The following is a 24,888-nucleotide window of genomic DNA, read 5'->3' as shown; positions in this document are numbered from 1 at the left end:
AATATACTGATTTTATTAGAATTAAAAAACGTTATGTCCTCTCTTCTGCAATTATCATAATAAATACGCAAAACTACGATGCCTATGGTGTGAATGGAGCCCTCTTATGTATGGCATCATTGAACAGTTCACAACCTGCACAACTGTACCCTGGGGCACTGTATCTTAGCTCTTATTTTTTTTATCTCACTCTCCTACTCTATCCTTATTGGTCCTTATGCAACCTTGCATTTGGACTTATTTTTTCAGTCATCTCATTCCTAATCATTTTCTTTCTTCCACCCCAACTTTCCACTAATTATTTACCTTAAGACTTTGAGACTTTCCGACATGATTAGTCTCATACACTCGTGGGTCTAATCCTTATTATTAGCACATTGGAGCAACATAAGGTGCCCCCCCAGACTGGGACTGATTCTACAGATTACCACTCAAAGTTACACTAGCAAAATCCGCATATAATGACAGAGTTCTACACAAATGACCTGTGCTAAGGAAGGGAGGAAAGGAGAGATTTCTAAGAGTTATGACAGGACCTCAGGACACAAGGATACTTCAGGGACACATGATATTCCAAAGTAAGCTGCCAATTTCCCAGTTCTGAGAACTCAGTTTTAACTTCTTATTAGAACTACACTGAAAAGGTGGCCAAACAATGTGCTGTCATGTGTCTGTGTGTTGCAGCAACAGGAAGACGATCAATATGGAATTTCAAAAGAGGAACAAAGTAAAAAAGCAAGCAAAGGCAAGATCTTACATTTGGTGAAGACCAAAGAGAAGTATCCATCGTGTGGAACAGGGGTGTCTAGCTTTCCCAAAGTCTTGGTAAATGTCCCTCAAATTTCTGCCACTGCTTACTCCAGTTTCACACTCAGCAAGCAACATCCGATTACTCATCTGACGTCCCAGCCACAGTGCCATAGGGAAGGACCCTACACAGTGAATACATCCAGCCTTGCAATGTAAAGGAACATCCAAAGTGTAAAATGATACACTGGCCTTCTGGTCCATGCCTCAGCCTCCTGTGAGGGGTGAGATCCCTCACCAGAGGAGCTCAGCACTCAGGGCTGGATCCAGCCCACTCACTCAGGTAACCTCATGGAGATATTTTCCCAAGAGGGACCTGCTGGAGTGGCCAGCTTGCCTCTCTAAACTCTCCCTCTTTACTCCCTGATGGCAACTGGTCCCACTGTCAGCTTTCATCCTTCCCCCAGGTGAGTTCCCGAGCTGAAACTGGTCCCTGACATTCCAGAAGTCCATGGATGCAGAGCAATTCCAGAGCCTTTCAGGAAAGCCCCGCTGTCCATTGTGGGATATACAGGTAGAATGTCATTCCCAGCACTAAAATGCGATTTCTCAGCTGGTCAAAAAACAGAACAAGGTAGGGACTTGGAACCACCATACTCACCTAGGGTCCAGATGTATGCACTCCCTCACGCATTCGTTCACACAGCACCCAGAATGGGGCAGAGACTGCTGATAGGTACAGGAGCCTAACTTTGGTGGGTGCCTTGCTCCAAATTGCAAAGCTACTTCCTCTCATGAAGAGATGAGAAGTGTGTTTTTCCTCTGGATAAAGTCAATTAGCCAATGGTCACCTCAATTACCAGGTAAATTCAGAATGAAGTATGTATGACAAAAGGTGCTATCAAGTCCTCTGACTTGAGGACTAGTTTTTGTTTATCTCGAGAACGTGTATGTATGCAATGCATAGTGTCTGCTTGGCTACAGAAGGGGGTGAGATTCTTTTCTGTCTTTGCAGTCTCTTTGGGGATTGCCTGTGATGGGCATCACATTCTGATTTAATGCTTATTCAATAATTAAAGTGTTTTCTTTCTCTGTTACCTCTGTGGAGAGGATTTCAGGGTTGAGAGAAGATTTTGATTTTAGTTACATCTTCCCACCATCTTATTATTCTGTTGCAGGAAAATGGGGTGAGAGAGGATGGCCATGTCCCAGATCTCGGGTGAGTCCTTGGGATGGGGCCACCAAGTGAGGGTCCTTGGCTTTGTGCAGGAGAGAATTCAAAGGCAAGCCATAGTAAAGTGAAAGCAAGTTTCTTCAGGTAGATACATACTACATAGACAGCGTTTGGGCCATCTCAGAAGGAGAGAGGCAGCCCCAAAATATGGGGTGGTTAGTTTTTATGGGCTGGGTAATTTCATAGGCTAACGAGTAGGTGGATTATTCCAGCTATTTTGGGGAAGGGGTGGTGATTTCCAGGAATTGGGCCACTGCCCACTTTTTGGCCTTTTATGGTCAGCCTTGGTACTGTCATGGCACCTGTGGGTGTGTTGTTTAGCACATGCTAATGTATTACAACGAGCATATAATGAGGCTCAAGGTCTGCTGGAAGTCAAATCTTCTGCCATCTTGGGCCAAATCGGTTCTGACCAGTTCTTGTTTTATCCTCAGCAGTAACGGTTGTGCCCTGCCCCCTTCCCTCCTGTCTCACTTCCACATCCACAGTCCTTAGCACTGTGTTCTCCCACATACAGAAGATTCTTGTTGATTTTGACCATTCCTTTTCCCATTTTTCACACACCTGAGACCAAGACAGATTTTTTTTTTTAGTTGATAGAAAAAAGAATAACACTGATTCAAGGAATGAAACCAGTCAGAAAGTTTAAAAATCTTTGCAAACTAGATTCTGTTATGTTTGTTAAACTGCAGAAAAAGAAGAATGTTCTCTGTGAATTATAGAGGGAGGAAGGAAAGGAGCAGGGCTAAGTAGAAATTCCAGAAGGCAGAACCCAAGTAGTCATATGGAAAATACCAAGTCTCAGAAAAATCAGAAGACACCACGTTAACTTTAAGTGTTTTTCTAAAATTCTGAGGAAATACTAAGATGTTGAAATGCATGGCTAATTCTGTATACTTTGAATGAATCATGACAGACATTTCAACTGACAGGAATTTTTCTCTTATTGCAACGTGACAACAGTGAGTTTTACCTATTAATTGTCATGCTGTTGCTACCCAGAGACTGTGTTTTATTGTGTAGTAAATGTAGAGAGTATAGAGCTCACCCAGCATGCCAACAGACAAGGCTGATGTGTTTGGGGCATAAAATGAAAAACCCAGGAATGTCTGATTGCATTGTGCTGTAAGTTAGTACCATGTCTCCACAGAGCAAAGACTAAAAGGCTAACAACATAAAGGTAATTTATGGAGAGCAAAGTAAGAATCTGGCCAAGTGTGTCTAGCAGAGAATCTGGTGGACGCATGTGTCTGGGCACCAGGGAGGTGGGAGATTTCATGGGGCAAGGACAGCGGCTCTTCCACAGCCTAGACAGGCAGCTCTCAGCCCCCACTCCTCTGCTACTGACCAAGTGAACATTGCTAACTTAACTTCTTGGGGACCCTGATACAGAAAAGGGCTTAAATGGAAGACCCTATGGAATTCTGATCAATGTAAATTAACCAATTGGCATTCTGATTAACTCTCTGTTCTCAAATAATTTGGGTTAGCGTGAGTGAGCTCCCAAGACTCAAGTCAGTCATGGGTGCACTGATAAAAAAACACCTGCAAAACTGATAACCAGTCCTGTGAATGTGCTCACGTACCAAGGTGAGCCCATAGCTGATGTTTCCATGGGGCCCAGCCCCAGCTGTCACTTGATGTCTCTTTGTTCCCTCTCTCTCTCTCTCTCTCTCCCCCTGCCCTAATTTCATGAAGCAAGTTTTAGAACTCTAGTTTATCAACCATAAGGAAAATATGCAAACAAAGGACAAGGGGATAAAATCACTGAGACATCAGCAAAATATCCTGCTTAATGGCCTATGCTGAACTGAATGGGGGCAGTCAAAGCCACATGTAAAATAAGAAAAGAATATGAAAAGTAGACAATGACAATTATTGGAAGAAGATCATCACACCTGAGAAGACAAGCCGAATAATGTACGGCACACCCATGGTCCCCCTCTGAAGACTAAGTGACCACACAGGTCCCACAAGACCCCAGCACCCCTGCCATGACTGACTGGCCAAGCAGTAGACACTGACCTAAGGAGAGAAATCTAGAGACTACCAGTGTCTGGTGGTGGTTTGATCCAAAATTTCTACCAAAGTGAGATGGCATTGAGTAAATGTGAAGTTCTCTCTGCAGGTTCTGCGGTCTGCAGATTTTGTTTTTCTTTTTGTGAGTTAAAACTGTAATATGCAAGCATGGCTGACCATGTTAGCCCTCATATTTTTGTATGCTGACCAGTACCTCTCACCTTAGCTGAGTTTGAGAACTACCTTAAGATCTGGCCAGGGACGCCCCATGGTCTCCAAGCCCAGGAGTCATCATTCTAGATCGGGGGACTGCAGGGATGGAAGAGCATCCACCATAGACAGAGTGATGCTGCAGTCAAGAGTCATGTCCCAACACTGGTGAGCTGTCTGACTCATGTGGGACTGAAAACCAACAGCCTGAAAGAGAGGTACCAGATGAAGAAGTATTGTGAATGATCCCAGAAGAAACAGAAAAAAAAAGATTATTTTTTTAATTTTAAAGTAATTTTCTCAAGGAGATTAACTTACAGTAGCCATAAAATAAGAAAATGATGCTATGTAAAATGTTAATCAGAGAACAATAAGAGTTCTTATAAAATAAAATTTAAAAAAAAAATTATTGTCAAAATAAGAAACTCATTAAAAGAGCTGAATAGCAGAAGGGAACAAATGAAGACTAAATTAGTGATTGGAAGACCAAGTCATGCAATCCTATCAGAACATTAAACAGAAATGTAAAAATATGGAAATTATAAGAATCAAGTGGAGATATGTAGGATAAAGGCAAGAGAAACAATATCTACCTAATACATGTTCAGAAGAAGAATAGACAGGTAATTGAATCAAGAAAACAACAGAAGAAAATTTCCTGGAGCTGAAGAAAGACTTGATCATCTGAAAAAGAGTCTCTGGTGTGAAATGGGAATATCAAAAGGAAGTAACTAGACTTTTGCTGCTGAAATGCTTAACCACATTTCTTTTGAGGTCCACAACAATTCCAGCTTCAAAAGAGGAGGAAGTACTTAGAATCTATTCTGCCTGGTAAATGTGCATACACAATTTCTGAAGGAATATTTTTTAAATGTCTACCAGATTTCTTCAAATAAGGCATCCATCCTATTTATTCTTCTTTTTGCCAACATCTGATGCAGAGCAATACAGCCTGTGGGTAATCATTCAGCATTTACGAGTTAACTAAGAAATATTAACAAGCTATTTTGCGCTTATGAGAAAAGCTACAAACAATACTTTTCTTTGAGGTAGAGTGCTTTAGAGGATAAATTATAACCGCCCTCAGCTTCCACAAACAGAAAAACGTTTTCACAAAAAATTATGCTGAGTCAATTATATTGAAGCGATGATTTTACAGCCACGCGTTCCTTCGCTATTTTAAAGTCCTCACTTCATAGGAACCTAATTCCTTCCTGAGCACTTTCAAAATTCCATCCAAAATTTAATAAGTTGGTAAAAAGTTCACATACACACACAGAGAGAGAACATATAAAGAACATATACACAAGGTAACCATTGACTCTGTGAGACATTCTCTTAAATATTGCTTTAAAACATTCTCTCTTGATGTCTTACTGAAGTTTTCACGTTAAAATTTGGTTTTATCTTATTGTCTAGGGCCTGGGGAAAATGGAACCAGAACAATGGCAGATAGATAACGGCGTAAGCCTTGGAGATTTTTATTTATTTATTTATTTATTTTTGGCTGTGTTGGGTCTTCGTTTCTGTGCGAAGGCTTTCTCTAGTTGCGGCAAGCGGGGGACACTCTTCATCGCGGTGCGCGGGCCTCTCACTATCGTGGCCTCTCCCGTTGCGGAGCACAGGCTCCAGACGCGCAGGCTCAGTAGCTGTGGCTCATGGGCCTAGTTGCTCCGCGGCATGTGGGATCTTCCCAGACCAGGGCTCGAACCCGTGTGCCCTGCATTAGCAGGCAGATTCTCAACCACTGCGCCACCAGAGAAGCCCAGCCTTGGGGATTTTGATGGCTGTTATTACTGTGGTGCTGTTTTAAGGAAATTAAATACACTTTACCCCAAAGTTTTCTCCTTTACAAAACGTTCTTATGGTAAGTATGTTTCAATATCCCAAAGGAATTAACACAGAACTAATCAGGGGAAGGAACCCTGATTGCTACCACTGTGCTCTCTGATAAAACATAAGCTTCCCCAAAAATGAAACTTAGTAATTACAGTCTGGAGATTGACTCATCAGACTACACAGGAAGGGCAAGGAAGAAAAAGGAAAACCGAAATTCAAATATGCCAAATCAGCTATTTTGGGCAAAGTTGACTGTATTAAATGGTTTTTCCTTTTTAGAAATAGTCTGCATTCTCACATTTCTCATTTGTTGTTTCAAATATTCCTAATTTACTCTGATAGCTCACGTTCACAAGCCATCCCTAATAGCTGGACCTGCTGTTGTCAAGAGAAACAGAAAGATCTGTTCATTGTATTCTACTTGCTGGCAGACTGGCACTCCACAGTAGTATAAAACCACAGACATTAAAAAGAACACCTTCCTGACACATTTCCACTGGGAATAAAGAGGGATTAAATTTCATTCATGTGTTAGTATGATTGACTTACAGAAAGCATTGGGTTTCCATTAATTCATTCAACAAAAATTTATTGAGCACCTATTATGTGTGAGACTCTGGATGTAGTGATCAACGGGGTAGATCAGTTCCCTTCCTAAACAGAACTTCCCTATCTAATAAGGAATATAAAGAGGGAAACTTTGTGCCCTATAGGAACATGCAGGTGAGTGGGTTGACCTAAACTTGGCATGTTTTGGAGGCTTCCTCGATGTAACCTCTACACTTAGATAGGGGTTTCTCAACTTCGATACCATTAACATTTTGGACCAATTAATTTGTTGTAGGGGGCTGTTCTCTACATTGTAGGATGTTTAGCAGCATCCCTGGGCCCTACCCACTAGATGCCACAACTTGGTGAATGTCTCCAGACATTGCCAAATGTCCCTTGGGGGACAATTCATCTCTGGCTAAGAACCACTGACTTAGATGGAAGATGAGGAGAAGAAAGTTGTGGGGTGAGGGGAGAAGAAAGGAGTATGATGTGGGGAGAAGACACAAGAAGTGAGAAGGAATCACTGGTACAAAGGTCCCTAAGGCATGAAGATCTTGGCCCCTTGGGTGGCCCAATGTGAGAATGAAGAGAGAACTCAGGTCCGATCCTAAGGGCCCGTGTAAGGCATATTAACAGGTTGGAGTTTGTATTGTCTATTACTGTGTAACAAATTACCCTCAAGACTTTTCCCCTTAAAAGAACAAACCTTTATCATCTTAACAGTTTCTGAGGGTCAGGATTCCTGGAGCAGCTTAGCTGGGAGGCATAGCTTTGGGTCTCTCAGGAGGCTGCAGTTAAGTTGCCAGCCAGGTCTCTGAAGACCGGGCTTGCTATGGAAAGATGCTCACCCAAACCCACCATTAGCAGGAGGCTTCAGTTCCGCCCCATGTGGGCCTTCATGGGGCTGCTCTCTACACTGCTTCCCCTCCAGACAGTGATGGAAGATCACATTTCCTTTTAAAAATAATCTGGCTTCTACTTAGAGCTAGGAGCAAGGAGGCAACTGGAAGCCATCAATTATTTTTGATTAGAGAGGTGCCGGTCAATCTACAATTTATCATTTAAGCCCCTAGATAGTTAGAAAGTGATTCTAATTACAGAGGGCTTTAGTCTTTAAATTGGTCACAGTCCCATAAAAGCACAAAGTAATTAAGCAAGCAAATAATTGAACTAATGTGTCTTCGAATTCAATAGTGACAAAAAGTGAGAGCCCAGAGATGCTAAACGACAGCACTTCCATCAAAGCTCATCAGACTTAATAAAGCTCATCATCACTTTATAAAGTTTTTCCATGGTGAGACGGTTGAAGCCAGCATAGCCCAATCTTCACTTTCATGTAAAAGTGGTCTTAGGAGTATCTAAATATCTAAGTAAGCTGAAAACTCCAGAACTCCCAACTGAGATAATTCTTAGAGAGTTCTCTTTTGAGTGCTTTTCAAACTAGATGTCTGTTTCCTTTCAACTCAATGAGATTACACTTAACACCAATTTATGTAAACTATCTAGCAATAAATCACAAAACCATATAGTATGATTGTTCTTACTTGCTGGAGTCTATCCAAATGGCCCCAAATACCCATCTTGCTCCCTATTCCCAAATAGTCATTTTACTTTTGGATACAGAAATTCACCCGTCCACTGGAACCTGGGTTTGGAGTCCACTGATATAAAACAGATTGTCTGAAATGGTACCCTGTGGCCCACAACCACTGTGGGTGCCAATACTGAGCCTGGCTCTGGGTTTCCCCAATCTGGACCATGGTTGGGAAGCCCGCCTCAGGCCACAGCTGGCTTAAGAAGAGAATCCAAACATCCCCCAGTGTCATCCTTTCAAGTCCCTCTTTCTTGTATCATTCAACTAGGTACAATCAGACTCCCTTCTTTTGACTTTTCTACTACTTAGGATAACCAAAAAGTACCTCCACCCCCAGTCTGCTGCCGGTCACTTCTCCTTCTGACTGGTACCCCCAGCCTTCTTTATGCACAAACAACCACCCTGCCTTCACTCCCCAAAGCATGGCTGACACTAGGTTGTAGTATGTAACAAACTTTCCTGAGGATGACAATTATTATATTGTAAAGAAAAACTTCAGAGTAGATATTTGATTCCACTCCTCCTTAAATTTGTCTGCCTATGTCCTTCCACATGGGGTTCCCCGCTGACTACCTCCCCACCTCCAGCCTCACCCCTCACCTGTGTGTAGTTCTGACTTATAACCAGGGTATCACCCCCAACAATCCACGGGGATTCCCACTGACCTTGCCCTTGACCCTGTCTCCAGAGCCCCAGACTCTTTCTTCACAGGCTCCAACCAAGAGAAGCAAACCACTTAACCTCTTCTCCTAGAGGTACAGTCTGACCACAAGAAAGACAGCTTTTTGCATTTTTATGCAGAGCCATTTAGTTTCTCTTTGTCTCAAACTCCCGCTTCTGTAACAGGATGGGGGTAGAGCCACAAGGCTCCTGGATACTTCCTCTAAAATTAAAATGCAATCCCCCTCAAAGAAGAATTCCGCCACTACACCTGGAACAACAAGCACAAATTTTAAATAACCTGATTGTTGGTACCCACTGTAAGTACAAACCAATTGGCCAGGACTAGACAGCCCAAGGGCAATCACAATTCCCTAGAGGACCAGAGATGGGTTCAGACTAGCCAACCCACAGTGACTGATTATAAACAAAAAGTCTTGGACAAGCTGTGTTGAAGCCCACTTGGGCAATAGCAGGGTGGCAGGCAATAGATCCCAGAAGCCAGGCGGAGGACCCAGGAACCACAGATCTGCATATACTGAAAAATGCAGTTCAGGAACAAATCAGGGAACACCTGAGAAGAAGTGTGATTAATGCCCAAATGCCCTTCTAAGTTCTTAATCTCAAGCTACCAGGAACTTCTGGTACTTTTGTCCCTTGACAATGGTGACTAGCAGATGTGAAATGGAAGGGGAAAATGAGAGTGTACCTTAAATACCGTACATGCCGTATTTTACTTAACCAAGCCACTATTGGGGGGGCATTTGATTTTTTCCAATTTTTAATATTGTAAATAAGTCTATGAATTTTATTTTATTTCATTTGCTATTTTTTTCCCATAAGTCCATGTCTATTTCCTTAGGATAAATTTTTAGAAGTAGAATACCTAGATAAAAGAGTGTGAATATTTTTCTGATTTTGACATATGGCATCTAGGCACAAGATGCAAGCCTAGTTTTGCCATCAATGTACTTTTCTGATATCTGTGAGGAATCATATGATCATCGCTCCTGTACTTCTTAGGTTTATTTATTTAGTTTACTGGTAAGTTAAACAATTCATGGCAGAGGAAGTTGAAGTAAGTTTAGCTGGGAGGTGTTGAAATGGTGGAAACTTTCCAGTTAGAACAAAGTGAAAGAGAATGAGTTTGAGAGAAGAGAGGAGTATAAAGACAGTCACACAGCAACCAAATTTCTCCCCAATTCACTCCTGAGACAGACCTCCTCTTTAGAACAACATGATGCTCAAGGTATTGTTTCCTTTTATGTGGCTTATTTAAACGGGTTTTTCTAGTTTTCCTTTTCTTCTCGATTTCCTCAGTTGCCCTCTCCTTTTAAGAGCTACCTGCTTCTACTTTCAAAATGTGATTTTAATATTTCTCATAGCCTCTGGGTGGTCTAATTAACTGCATCTTGTTTTTTATCAATGTTTTACCAAGAATAGACATAATTCTCTGGTATAAAATTAGGAAGAAAATGAATCATTATAAGTTCATAGAATTTTTTTTTAATAGATTTATTTATTTATTTTTGGCTGCGTTGGGTCTTCATTGCTGCGCATGGGCTTTCTCTAGTTGCGGCGAGAGGGGGCTACTCTTCATTGTGGTGCGCGGGCTTCTCATTGTGGTGGCTTCTCTTGTTGCGGAGCACAGGCTCTAGGCGTGCAGGCTTCAGTAGTTGTGGCACGCAGGCTCAGTAGTTGTGGCTCGTGGGCTCTGGAGCGCAGGCTCAGCAGTTGTGGTGCACGAGCTTAGCTGCTCTGCAGCACGTGGGATCTTCCTGGACCAGGGCTCGAACCCGTGTCCCCTGCATTGGCAGGCGGATTCTTCACCACTGCGCCACCAGGGAAGCCCAGTTCATAGAATTTTAACCTTCTAGTTTGGCATGTATCCATTATGGCATTGCCAGATTGCTTTCCTAATTATCTGTCTACTGTCCTTAGTCCCCTGGAGAAGATAAGCCTTTTGTGGCGGGAACCATAACATCTTGGTTTGGTATTCTAGAGTGCTTAGCACAGGACAGACACATAACAGGAACTCCTGAAATATTTATTAAATAACTGCATATTTCACCTTAATTTATACATTAATCATAGTATTTTACTAAGAACAGATGTAAATACCAGGAGAAAATCAAGAAGACCAACAAGATATTTTAGAAATAGATGGGCACAAGGCTAAATACAGCTGAACAGCTGCATGTTTATTTCCTAGTGTTCCCTTCCTCAGGGGCCCGAAGGAGGCTGTTTGTTCTTTGGCACACGGGGTGGTGTTCAGGACTTGTCAGGGGGTCCATTGGGGCCCTACTTTCAGAAGTCACTAGCACCGTGGGATTGTGTGGATGGAGGCCCCAGTCACCTCCCGCGCTCCATGGCGGCGCCCTGCAAATACGCGCTCCCCAGGCACACGCGTCGCCCCAGCAGGCACTCCCGGGTCAGATCTAACCCAGAAGAGATGAACAATCCATCATTAACTGCCTCCACTGTGGGAATTGTGAGGATGGGAAGAGAGGTCAAAAAGAGGTAGTTTTGCTTATAAGAAAGGATCCAACCAGTGCTTGCATCTCTAAGTTTTTGTTGGCAAATCATCAAGCCAGTTCTTTTCCCTCCTTCCCTTCTCTGTCCCTAAAATGTTTACCCAGATTTCTAGCCACATGAAAATCCAAGGTATTGTTATTCTCCACCCTAACCTGAAACTTGCATCCCAGACCCCTTTCTCTGTTCCAGCCATCTCCTCGCCTGCTTCCTCTCATTGTTCTAGCAAAGCTTCAGAGACATAAAAAGCAACCCACTGTTTCGCAAATGGCAAGGTTTCCCAGGCTTGACAGCCTAGGGACTGAAAATATAGGACAAGTCGACAAGTCGGTGGCCAGGTTGAAGGACTTTCAGCTGGGAACTGGTTCTACCTTTGCACCTCTGCTCTTGCACTGAGCTTAGCGTCAGAGAGCCCCAGACACCCCAGATCCTCTATCCAATAAGCCCCCACCCCCATCCTATAGCTCACATTTTAAAATGAGTTATCTGATGTTCACAGAGACAAAGAAGTTGTATAATGATGCAATAATCAGAGCAGGGAAGGGAAGCGACCTAACATTTACTAAGTGGTACTAAGTGCTAGGCATATAGTGAAACATGAAAGGATGTTTTTAACTACATAACAGACATGCTCTTTATCTGGTTTGTGGGTAGAAACATAAGGTCTTCTCGACTAGGATGACCACACGCATTTCACATTCAACAAGTTCACGATGAGCCCAGCATCGTTGCCCAGAAGTCTTCTCCTCTTCCTGTGTTCCCTCTCACGGCAAATGGCACTGCCGTTTCCCCATCCAGAACCTGTTGCGTCGGTCTCTTACCTGCCCTGTCTACCCCTTCCCATCCATTCTCTACATGAGTACCTACAGAGATCTTTGCAAAACACAGTTCTGATCACGCCTCTTCCTCTCTTAAGACAGCATTATGGCTCCCTGATGACGTCACAGTCTTTAGAATAATATAACTTTCGCCATTCAGCCCTGGCCTGCAAATCCATTCTCCCTGTCATCTCTGCCCCTTGCGGGCAGCCCTGCGGCTGGAGTTTGCCCAGTTCACAGCACCGCCCCGCACCAATACCCCCAAGCCCCAGCCCACGCTGCTACCTCTGCCTTTAACCTCCATCTTCATTCTCAGCACTGTCGCCTGGCTGACTCCCAGAAGTTTTCATAACCAGCTCAGGTATCTACTCCTCCAGCAAGTCTCCACCAACAGAAAGAGCAGGCAGTGGTTCTCGAGTGTAATTTTAAAGTTTCCAGTAGCCATATTTTAAAAAAGTAAGAAGAAACTGATGAAATGAATTTTAATAATATATTTTATTTAACCAATATACCCCAAATATTATCAATTTCAGCATGTAATTAATATTTTTAAATTATTAATGAAATGCTTTCTATTCCTTTGTTTTCCTACTAAGTCTTCAAAACCCAGTGTGTGTTCTCCTCTGATGACACGTCTCGGTTTGGACTAGTCACATGTAGCGCTCCGTCACCAGATGTGGAGAGTAGCTACCACATTGGACACAACAGCACTAGAGCTATCTTAGGAATCACTGAGGAATCACCTAGAGAGCTTAATGGAAACCTAGAACCCTGTACTAAGCTTCCAAATGTTCTGGTTCTGAGGAGGGTCTAATTCTGGAGGTGTGGGATGGAGAACCAGAAATGTTCATTCTCAGCAAGAAATCCAGGTTTCTGATGTATGTGTTCCTCAGGAAATGGGGGCTTAAGAGCTGGATGCATCGATTTTGGAGTTAGACCTACAGGGGTTTGTGTCCAGACTAACTAAGTTATAGCTGTGTGACTTGGGGACTTCACCTTTCTGGGTCTTGGTCTCCTCACCTGCAGAAAGAGACTCACGATACATACCTAGAGACCAGTGGGTATTAAGTAGACACTGTATTTAAAACATTCGGCTCAACACCTGGCACGTGTCTACCAGTGACAGTTCCTACCTGTCTGAATGCACCCCACGCTCAGGCGTGCCCACGTGGTGGGCGAGACGTCCCTCCCCTGCTCCCCCTCTGAGCCTCTGCTTGCCTCCACCAGAGCCCACCACCCAAGCACACATTATCTGCCTGCTACTCTGTGTCCTCCACTCGACTGAGGACAGAAACTGGCCATCGCTCATTTCCACATCCCTCTGCCTCACACATGTGGTCAGTACACAGTACACATCATGTTTTAGGAACTGAACTTAATTTAACCAACTGCGTTTCCTATAGTGGAGTAAACTCTTTACGTAAAAGTACCTCCAGTTCTCATGTAGAAAGGAAGTGTGTGAATACAAAGTGAGTGAAGCACTGTTCTAACACTCTTCCCTTTAAAGTCTGTCACAGAAAGCTTGGCCAAATTGATCCACGGCTTGAAAGTGGGACACCTGACAGATCGTGTTATCCAGAGGAGCAAGAGGATGATTCTGGATACCCTGGGTGTTGGTTTCCTGGGAACCAGTACAGAAGTGTTTCACAAAGCCAGGGAATACAGTAAAGTAAGAAGCTCAATGTCTACTTTGGAGCTAAAACCAAGTGCGCACATGCGCTTGTTTGTGAGGTGTACCCAGAAGCGCGCCCAGGGACGTGCGTTTGTGTTCTACTGCCCTACTCTTCATTTTAGAGACAGTGCTTGGTGTATATAGCATTGTTGTATATAGTTTTATGCTTTTCTATGCTTTATTACCTGAGTCTTAATATTCACCCACATCCTTTACTAAGTCACTATCTTAAGACCAGTCTTAATCTTAAGGCTAGCAAAATCTCAAAGTTGATCACTAGTCTGACTGAAAGCACATTTTTACCTGAGAGTCTTAGCAGCCATGGCCCCGGGCCATTTGTTCGTGCAAAGACTTCAAGGTTCTCTGCCGAAAAGCCTGGGCCAGCACCCTAAGCACAGAGTAGGTGATTACATGAGAGATGTAGCATCCACTCTCCAAAGAATATGCTTGGTCTATAGACGATTAGTCCACCTTTCCTAGTATTTATCCTCAGGGAGTGAATGAGAGTAAATTCAGACTTCATTCCTTGGCGCACCTATGGATCTCAGTCTGGGACTGAGCAACAGCTTCTCCTCTCCCTTCCACAGAAAAAGTTATATATTCTTCTACAAGGAAGAAAGAAATCCAATGACTAGGGCTTCAGTCTAGCACAAAGGGCTCAATAAGAAGTATTAAAGTAATGCCTCCAAACATGAAGAACAACTCTTGAAATGGTGACTTGGCACGTTGGGTTCACACTCTGTATCACTGATTGATATTCTTTTGTTTCAGATCTACAGTTCCAATGTATCCAGCACTGTTTGGGGCCAGCCAGACTTCAGGCTCCCACCAACATACGCTGCTTTCGTTAACGGTGTGGCTGTAAGGAGATTTCCATGTCTTTGTAACTGTTCAACAATCAGAATAATTTCAGGGCCAGAAAACATCTCAGAAATTGCCCAGTTTCCATATCTTACTGACGAGATCACTGAAGTTGAGAGAGGTGAAGTGGCCTGCCCTCTCTCCTTGTAGTAATTTCAGTTTTCACGTTTTTACAGTGAATTGATGCTTTTCAAACAAATTGTGAAGTAGAGGAAATAAGATGGAAGTATTTAGATAAAAATGCCCCTAAGGTATCTCAACTCTAAATTAAATATCCAGACTTAATTCCTTGTCAGTTCTTTCTGTTGTGGGCAGTATCAGCTTCTATCCAGTAACCAGCCTTTCATTCATTCATTCAACAGATATTTATTGAGAAAGAAACAATGGCCATAAGGTATCTACATTTTCTGAACCAAAAATCAGCACTCCTCATCTGACAATTTTTATGTTTTTTCTGTGTGTCACGGGCAGTCTAAAAGATATAATTTGGACATGAATCTGTTGGGATTTCTGAGATATTTTTATGGTTTATGGGACAGTAGTTCAGAATATTGAAAGTCAAACCTAATGGTGCATCCAGAAGTAAGTCCAGTAAGTAAGCAGTGGGAAAGGCACCAGCCACAACTAGTAGACAAAAATCTATTTTTAAATGAACTTCTGGTTATTACTATTTCGTATAAGGAAAAACCAAATGATTTTAAAATATAGCTTAATAGTTAAACTGGGTTCAAGAGTTCTTGCAACTTCTCCATAAGTTTGAAATTATATATAATAAAAGGGTTCAAAAAATATGGCCTGATGTGGAATAAATGACATTAAACTTTTCATGTGACTTGTCTGAAAGGTGGAAGAGGGAGGGAGTGAGGAGCCACCTAATTCTACAGCTTTGTTTATAAGGTAGATAAAGATCCTTCCAAGGGCTGTGGCACCTGAGTAAGGCCCAAGCTCCCTGCGGTTCGCTAGCTGCTCCCCAAGGTCGCACCTGATGTGGACAGAGGACAGCATGTCTAGTGCCAAGTCACGTGATGAAGAATTGCAGCCAGTTCGTAGGTTTAATTTTCAGAGAATCAGATCTAAAAATCTCACGTCAAACAAGGTTATTATTGAACTAAACCCTGACTGGTCCAAAAGTCATTGCATTCAGGGAAATACATTTAGGTTTTGGTTGTCGTTTATGCGTCTGTTCACATAGATTCACTCAATGGATTTTGATGACACGTGGTACCCTGCCACCCACCCTTCTGGAGCTGTCCTTCCTGTCCTCATGGCTTTATCGGAAGCCCTGCCTCCAAGTCCAAAGTGTTCTGGCCTTGACCTGCTGCTGGCTTTCAACGTTGGTATTGAAGTGCAAGGCCGATTAATGCATTTCTCCAAGGAAGCCAAGGACATACCAAAGAGGTATGGAGAAACTGTGCCCCATCGTGAGGTGGCCACATTCCCCTTCATCTGTTACTCATTATCTCTGTAGATCTTTCTGACATAGAGGTTGGCTCAGTTGAAGATGTTGACATTAGTGCTGGCAGATAAGTCAACTCAACCAGTCACATATCAAACTGCATATCCATATACAAAGGTCTGACCTCAGAAGTGCTAGTGAAAAGTCTCCTCTGGGTTTAGAGAGCCAATCAAGCAATGAGGACCATGCACTAAATTGGAGCCTCTCACCCCAGGATGATCATGTCATTCTGGTCTCTGTGGGTACTCTGAATAGCCCTCAACTCATCTCAAAGCAGAGTCTACTTTGGTATTTGCTAGGGTCCTTCAGACTAATGAGAACATTCAGAATATCCTAAACCCGACTGCTCAATCCATAGATCAAAAATGGTCAAACGCTGACTGTATCATATGGTTCAATCTAATATTTATTTTGCCCCTTGGTCCAGCCTGCTGGGGGAGGAATAAATCGGAATACTGAGTGAACTTTCATGGTTTCTACAAGGCTCTCAATTGTTACAGTTACTTACATAGGCTTTCAGCACTCAACAACTTTTGCCTTTTTGGCAATAATTGCAAAAGTACCATTTATAAATAATTTACTATGTCAGGCACTGTTGTAATCATGCGAATTCGTTCAAAACTCACAAAACCCTATGAAGTAAATACTATTATTGTGACCATTTTATATAAGAGAAAACAGATACAGAGAAGTTGAAAAACTTTTCCAAAAATCACACAGCTAATAAGAGGAAGAGCTGAGATTTGCACCTAGGCATTAGGGCTGCTCCATTAGCTAAGCTTCTGGCCACTGTGCTATACTGCCCCCTGGGGGTTGAGGTTTGTAAGTCTCCAACTCTTGTGATTTCTGTTTTTCAGATTCCATCCTCCCTCAGTGGTGGGAACTTTGGGTAGTGCTGCTGCGGCATCTAAGTTTTTGGGGCTCAGCATGACAGAGTGCCAAGAGGCCCTGGCTATTGCTGTTTCTCATGCTGGGGCACCCATGGCGAATGCCGCCACTCAGACCAAGCCTCTTCACATCGGCAATGCTGCCAGGCATGGGCTAGAAGCTGCTTTTCTGGCAATGCTGGGTCTCCAGGGAAACAAACAGGTCTTGGACATGGAGTCAGGGTTTGGGGCCTTCTATGCCAACTATGCCCCCAAAATCCTTCCAGACGTAGATTCACACACTTGGCTGCTGGACCAGCAGGATGTGGCCTTCAAGCTCTTCCCTGCCCATCTGGCCACGCACTGGGTGGCAGACGCAGCTGCATCTGTGAGAAAACAGCTTGTAAGAGACAGAGCCCTGCTTCCCACTGACCACACGGAGAGAATTGTGCTTAGAATTCCGGATGCCCAGTATGTGAACAGGCCCTTCCCAGACTCGGAGCATGAGGCCCGCCACTCCTTCCAGTACGTGGCCTGCGCCATGCTGCTGGATGGTACCATCGCTGTCCCCTCATTCCACAAACACCAGGTCGACAGGCCACGGGTAAGAGAGTTGCTTGGTAAGGTAGAGCTGGAGCACCCTCGGGACAACCGACCAAATTTCAACACACTCTACTGCGAGATAAGTGTTGCCCTCAAGGATGGAGCCATCTTCACAGAGCGCTCTGATACCTTCTACGGTCACTGGAGGAAGCCTCTGAGCCAGAAAGACCTACAGGAAAAGTTCAGAGCCAATGCCTGCGGGATGCTGTCCTGCCACACTGTAGAAAGGCTTATAGAGATAGTAGAAAACCTAGAAGACCTGGAAGACTGCTCTGTGTTAACCACACTTCTGAAAGAACCCTCTCCACCAGAGATAGTTACAAAATCTCTCTAGCATTTAACAGTCCCATCATGCAATCTCTCCTGAGGCTTAACAACATCTAAATGACTTTATATTGGGGAAAATTCAATGCTTTGCTTTATAGAGCAAGGGTCTGTTCTTGGTCTGCCTGGGAATAAATGCAGCATGCTGAAGAGAGTCCAGACACAGAACTGGATATACATGGAAGAAGTCTTGTCCTGTAAATTTTGCAAGACAGTTCCAGTTACCTATAGCAAGATAATGGTGCAAGAAACACAGAGAAATTTATTTTATAAGCATTCACAAGGCTGAAATTCAGGTCACCTGTGATTTGCTTAATCTTTTCAGAGGAGTTATTTATGAAATTCATGAACCTCAAGGCTTGAGAGGGATTTGACCTTCTGCATACAACTTGCTGACAGTGAAGAAGGGCTCTGGTCTGTTGTGCCACCAATGGACTTCTTACACTATGGGTTATCAGAAGCCCTTCCCAATGGAGGGGATGCTATTGAGTTTAAAATAAGGGCTTCATGGGTTCAAATCCTGCCTCTGCCACTGACTAGATGTGACCCTGGCCATGGCTCTGGATAACCCTCTACTTAAGTTTCTCTATCTTTAAAGCATAAATAAAAAACAGTGTAAAAAATAAAGCAGTTTGGCTCTAGAAGCCATGCTCTTAACCACTACAATATATCACCTTTCATTACAAAAATATTTTTGAGACAAATATCATGGATGTAGAGTCTGAGATGTAATAAAGAATGACAGCCAAAACATAGTATATATGTGGGTAGTCAGATAAATATTAAACTGTATAAAGTAATAAAAATGCCTTGTGGGGTTAAAAACTGCACCATTAGCATTATATACATATTTTATATATATATATATATATATATAGAGAGAGAGAGAGAGAGAGAGAGAGAGAGAGGCAGGGAGTTATTATAGTTAATGTATTCTAAATTCCTCATGTTGTTCAAGAAAAGGGCAACACTGTTAACTCTAGACTTTGATTTGTAAGTATGTATGTTGACATTTCTAGGGTGACTATTATAAAACAGCAGTGGAATGTATCACTTCAGGTTAATAGAGAGAGAAATATGGAATTAGGAAAAAAATAATCCAAAGAAAGGTAAGAAAGGAGGGGGAAAAGAAATATAGAAAAGGCAGAACAGACAGAAAGCACAATATAAAATGATAGGAGGGACTTCCCTGGTGGCTCAGTGGTTAAGACTCCGCCTGCCACTGCAGGGGACATGGGTTCGATCCCTGGTCCAGGAAGATCCCACATGCCGCAGAGCAGTTAAGCCCGTGTGCCGCGGCTGCTGAGCCTGTGCTCTAGAGCCTGCGAGCCACAACTACTGAGCCTGCGTGTCACAACTACCGAAGCCCGCACGCCTAGAGCCCGTGCTCCACAACAAGAGAAGCCACCACAGTGAGAAGCCTGCACACCGCAACGAAGAGTGGCTCCCACTCACCGCAACTAGAGGGAGCCCGAGTGCAGCAACAAAGACCCAACGCAGCCAAAAAATAATAAATAAATAAATAAAATGATAGGAAAAATCCAAATATATATATAATTATGAAGAGAGTAAATGGACTAAATGCTCCAGTTAAAAAATACAAAGACTATGAACACATTTTAAAATGTTTGTTTTATTAACAGCTACTGTATATATCATCAATTCATCCATTTTACATTTTATGAGTTTTAGTAAATGTATAGAGTTGTGCAAATATCAGTGAAATCCAGTTTTAGAATACTTCTATCACTTCCAAACATTCCTCAGGCCTGTTTGCAATCAATTCTCACTCCCAATCTCCAGCTCTCATCAGCCAATGATCTGCTTTCTATCTCTATAGTTTTGTCTTTTACAACATTTCATATAAATGGAATCATACAATATATAGTCTTATGTGTCTGGCTCTTTCACTTAGCATAATAGTTTTAAGATTTTTCCACATATGTATCAGTACTTTATTCCCTTTCATTGCCAAGTAGCATTCTATTGTATGGATAGACCACATTTGTTTACCCATTAATTAGTTAAAGAGTGGCTGGATTGTTTCCAGTTTGGGGCCATTATGAATAATGCTTCTATAAACATACACAAACATGTCTTTCTGTGGACCTATCTTTCCATTTCTCTCGGGTTGATTCCTAGGAATGGGAATGCTGAGTCATTTGGTAAGTACATGTTTAACTTTAGTAAAACCTGTTTTCTATAAAGTAGCTCTATCATGTTACATTTCCACCAGCAATGTACAATGGTTCCAGTTTTTCCTTATCCTCACCAACCTTTGGAATTATCAGTCTTTATAATTTTAGCCAGTCAAGTGTGTGTATAATGGTACCTCATTGTGGTTTTAATTTGCATTTCCCTAATGACTAACTCTTGCCTATTTTTGCCTATTATTATAATTAGGTTGTCTTCTTATTAAGTTGTATGAGTTCATTTTATATTCTGGCCATAAGTTCTTGAACAGATATCTCTTCTGCAAATATTTTCTCCCAGTCTGTGGCTTGTCTTACTGTGATTTTAATGGTCTCTTTTAAAGAACAGAAGTTTTAAATTTTGTTCAAGTCCATTTTACTATTTTTTAAAAAAATTTTTGTTCCTACTTCTGGTGTTATTAGAAGGCTTTTTTTTTTTTTGGTCGTGCCACGCAGCATGTGGGATATTAGTCTCCCGACCAGGGATCAAACCCGCACCTGCTGCATTGGAAGCTTGGAGTCTTAACCACTGGACCTCCAGGGAAGTCCGTAGAAGGCATGTTTAAAATCCAGTTATATACTTTATTCAAGACACATAAGGATGCAGAAAAGTTGAAAGTACAAAATATGGGGGAAATGTGGATGGAATATTAACAAAAAAAAGCTAGAATAAATAAATGTTAATATTAAACAAAAAAGAATTCAAGCAAAAAAAGCATTATTAGAAAAAAGATAATGATAAATTCAAATCACTAGGTAACTAAAATAATTCTAAACTTACATACATCTAAATACTATTAAACTGCAAGGAGAAACAGATAAATCCAACACTATACTGAGAGAATTTTAACATTTCTCTCTTAGTAATTTATATTTCAAGGAAACCAAAAATAAATAGACTATATAAGATTTAAACACAATCAACATGTCTTATCTAATGGACATATAGAGGACTCTGTACTCAAAAACTAGAGAATTCACAATATTTAAAAAATCTCACAGAACATTTATAAAAATGGACCATATACTTAGGCATAAAGCAAGTCTCAACTTTTCAAAGCACTGGATCATGCAGATCATTTTCTCTAATCACAATGTAATCAAGTTAAAAATCAAAATTAAAAAGACAATTAGAAAAGCCTGAAGTGTTTAGTAATAAACATTCCTCTAAATAACTCTTGGGTCACAAAAGAAATTACACAGAAAATTATAAAACATTTAGAACTAACCAATAACAAAAATACCACATATCAAAATCTATAGAATGTAGCAGAAGCAGTACTTAGAAATGGGTAGAATTTTTTATTGCTGGCTCTGTATTACATGGATTATGTTGTTCTATAGGACACATCATGTTAACACTTATAAATGTGAACAAGGTTGATAAAAGAGGAGATAGAAGAGGTGGTTTCTACTGTGACCTTGAGATTAAATTTAATTATCCTATCTTGATACATTTCAGAAGTTTCTAGGGTCAAGATCTGAGGGCCATTAATAATATCCTCAGATAACCCCTGTTAAAAACAAGACAACAGTGGCTTCCCTCGTGGCGCAGTGTTTGAGAATCTGCCTGCCAATGCAGGGGACACGGGTTCGATCCCTGTACCGGGAAGATCCCACATGCCGCGGAGCAACTGGGCCCGTGAGCCGCGACTACTGAGCCTGCGCGTCTGGAGCCTGTGCTCCGCAACAAGAGAGGCCGCGATAGTGAGAGGCCCGCGCACCGTGATGAAGAGTGGCCCCCGCTTGCCGCAACTAGAGAAAGCCCTCGCACAGAAACGGAGACCCAACACAGCCAAAAATAAATAAATAAATAAATAAATAAATTTAAAAAAAAACTTTATAAACAACAACAAAAAAAACCCACAAGACAACAAACCCCAAATGGAGTTGTTTATGCTAAGCCCATATCCACCACATCGAGACTAACTGAATTACAGTTTTGGCTCTTCCAAAAATGGAATCTTGAACCAGCAAATCAGGAATCTCTGATCAGCACTAGTTAGGTAATCTGCCTGACAGACCCCTGCCATCCCCTAAGGAAAGGAACCTTGCAATAACCAATTTGTTGTTTGTTTGTTTGTTTTGCCTAGTGTAACTTCCTTGTTTCCACTCCCTTCTGCCTATCAACGTCTTCCATTTTGCACAGCTCTTTAGATCCCCTTTCTACCTGCTAGATTGGGTACTGCATGATTCAAATCGATTTGTGCTCAACTAAACTCTTTAAAAAAAAATCTTAATATGACTCAGTCTAACTTGTAACACCCCCAATGCTTGCTTCGGACCAACAGCAGGTGTTGGGGAAGACAGTCTCTCCTGAGGGGGACAACAGCACTCAAGGTGACCTTGGTATTGGCTATTATGCCCACTGAGTTAACTGAAGGCAGGAGAAAATATGGGAGGATATGGGTCTGTAGAGAGAGCTCAAGGGTCCTCTTCACTGACAGCCCTGCACACCATCCACCCCCATCTTACCCCATACAAATAATTGAGGAGAGAGAGATTGGCTCCCCACATTCTTTTCTAGATGATTCCTTTCAAAAAGCTAGGGCCAGGGCTTCCCTGGTGGCGCAGTGGTTGAGAATCTGCCTGCCAATGCAGGGGACACGGGTTCGAGCCCTGGTCTGGGAAGATCCCACATGCCGCGGAGCAACTGGGCCCGTGAGCCACAACTACTGAGCCTGCATGTCTGGAGCCTGTGCTCCGCAACAAGAGAGGCCGCGATAGTGAGAGGCCCGCGCACCGCGATGAAGAGTGGCCCCCGCTTGCCGCAACTGGAGAAAGCCCTCGCACGGAAACGAAGACCCAACACAGCCAAAAATTAATTAATTAATTAAAAAAAAAAAAAAAAAGCTAGGGCCACAGTGCTGGTGGAGATTTTGGATGGAATGAGAGAGTTAAAGCTGAGCTAGCGTCTCTTCCTGCCATGAGGCTGGGGAGCAAGGACAGCTTGTGAGCTATTCTATCCTGAGAAAGCCCAAGATGGGACTCAGGCAGCTCTGATCTGATGTCTAGGCATTGTGGCGAATGCTTGTTTCTTCCCTTCCTTTTCCTTGGGTACAGCAATGAAGGATGCAGCTCAGCCCACTGTTAGTGTGATAGGCCCTGTGTGTAGGCAAATGAGTCCTCCACACGGATCAGGCCAGACGGCCAGGGAGAAAATCCACCATGAGACTGAGACAAAGGCTCTAGCTCACAGAGAGAGGTTTATTCCAGCTCCCTCTCTGTATTTCTGCATCCTCAGCACATACCCATGACCTTGAGCCAAAGTGCCTCAGTCCCCAGGCACACCTTTGCCCACTCTGGGGACCCCTGGTGCTCTAGTATATATTTGGGGGATCCCCAAGACCATGCACATATTCAGGTGCATGCCAAAAGAACTCACGGGGCTCTGAATATAGCTGTGCTCATGGTTAAGATTTACTATAGTGAAAGGATACAGGATCCACAAGAGAATAAGACACAGGCAGAGTCTGTGAAACCCCTGCATAGGCTTTCAACGCTCCCTCCCTCCAGTGAGGAGGTGGGTGAATGAGCTCCTTTCTCCAGCAGAGGAAAAGTTCAGTAAAATGTGTTCAGTGTTTCTGCCCTGGGAAGAGACTTACCACCCAAGGTTTTTATAAGCAGCTGGTCATGAAGGCACCCTCTGCCCAGCAACAATGATAATTCCAAACTTCAAGAAGGAAAGCAGGTGTTCAGCATAATTCACATTGTTTGCACTGTCTAGGCAAAGCGGATCATTTTTATCAGTTAGGGAGTGGGTCAAGTGCCAAGTTCCCAGATGCCAGCCAAGCACCAACCCTGCAAAGAGGTCCTAATTAAGATAGTAGCCTCCAGCCTGCTATGTTCTCTCTTTTCTGCATATCTTGTCCCATCCTGAAATGCCTTCCATTCCTGTTCGTGTGCCTTTGTAGGGCAGAATAATGATACAGGAAAACTGGATATTGCCTCCACTTTAAGAACTGTCTCTGCCCTGTAGCACTTGAGCCCTATAAACGGTGTGTTTTATCATTGCATTAACTAAAACCGATATCTCCAGTAGGCTTAGAGCTGCCACAGACCAAAGAGCTGTAATCATTTTAACCCAGGCATTTAAAATGAGAATGTGAGTTTAAAGGGAATTTTTATATGTTATATTTTATAACGACTTTACTTTGAAGTCCTATCTAAAAAATATCTCAGACAGGTAAGTCCCGTACGAAAACTGGGACTGCCTTAAGGTCTGTGATAGTTTATGTAGGGGAACCTCTTTGGGGATGTGAAGTAAATGGTGGGTGTCCATTCAATTCAACAAATGTGTATTGAAGGCTTAATATGTTCTTGGTGCAGGTGATTAGAGCAGTGAACAAAATAGGCAAAAACCCCTTACAACCGTGAGCTTACAACCTAGGGTGAGTATAGAGACAAGCAACAGGACAGAGAAAGTGCTCTGTACCTCTTCTGGGCCAGCTGTGCTTCCTTCATTCCTCCCCTGGTGGGAATGTGAGTTTCTGGAGCCTGAGTTGGGCTCAGGGACCCGGGAGCCCAACGCATGTGAATGAATAGCCCCAGTTCTTACTGGAAGAATATAATCTGTGACAACAAAGGACTTGTGGAACTGTAGGGGTGTATCTTCCTTGTCAATTCTGGCAGGACTTCCCTGCATAGAGCAAAGCTACAGGGAACTGAAGGCAGGAGGAAACATCACGACCAGATGCACTGTTTTCCTT

General features: G+C 42.7%; 1 protein-coding gene across 1 annotated transcript; it reads left to right on the top strand.

Annotated features, from left to right (window-relative positions):
* The first annotated feature begins 10,041 nt into the window (after nucleotides 1–10,041).
* On the top strand, nucleotides 10,042–17,997 carry ACOD1 (aconitate decarboxylase 1). The gene is made up of 5 exons (XM_007186249.2): nucleotides 10,042–10,104; nucleotides 13,713–13,874; nucleotides 14,649–14,738; nucleotides 15,931–16,136; nucleotides 17,052–17,997. Exons 1-5 carry the CDS (start codon nucleotides 10,093–10,095, stop codon nucleotides 17,995–17,997), a joined length of 1,416 nt encoding a protein of 471 aa, XP_007186311.1. The 5' UTR covers nucleotides 10,042–10,092.
* Nucleotides 17,998–24,888: the final 6,891 nt, after the last annotated feature.

Source organism: Balaenoptera acutorostrata, chromosome 18 (genome assembly GCF_949987535.1).
Source record: "Balaenoptera acutorostrata chromosome 18, mBalAcu1.1, whole genome shotgun sequence".
Classification (NCBI taxonomy): Eukaryota; Metazoa; Chordata; class Mammalia; order Artiodactyla; family Balaenopteridae; genus Balaenoptera; species Balaenoptera acutorostrata.
Note: the sequence above shows the minus strand (reverse complement) of the source record. Positions and strands in the feature narration are given on the sequence as shown.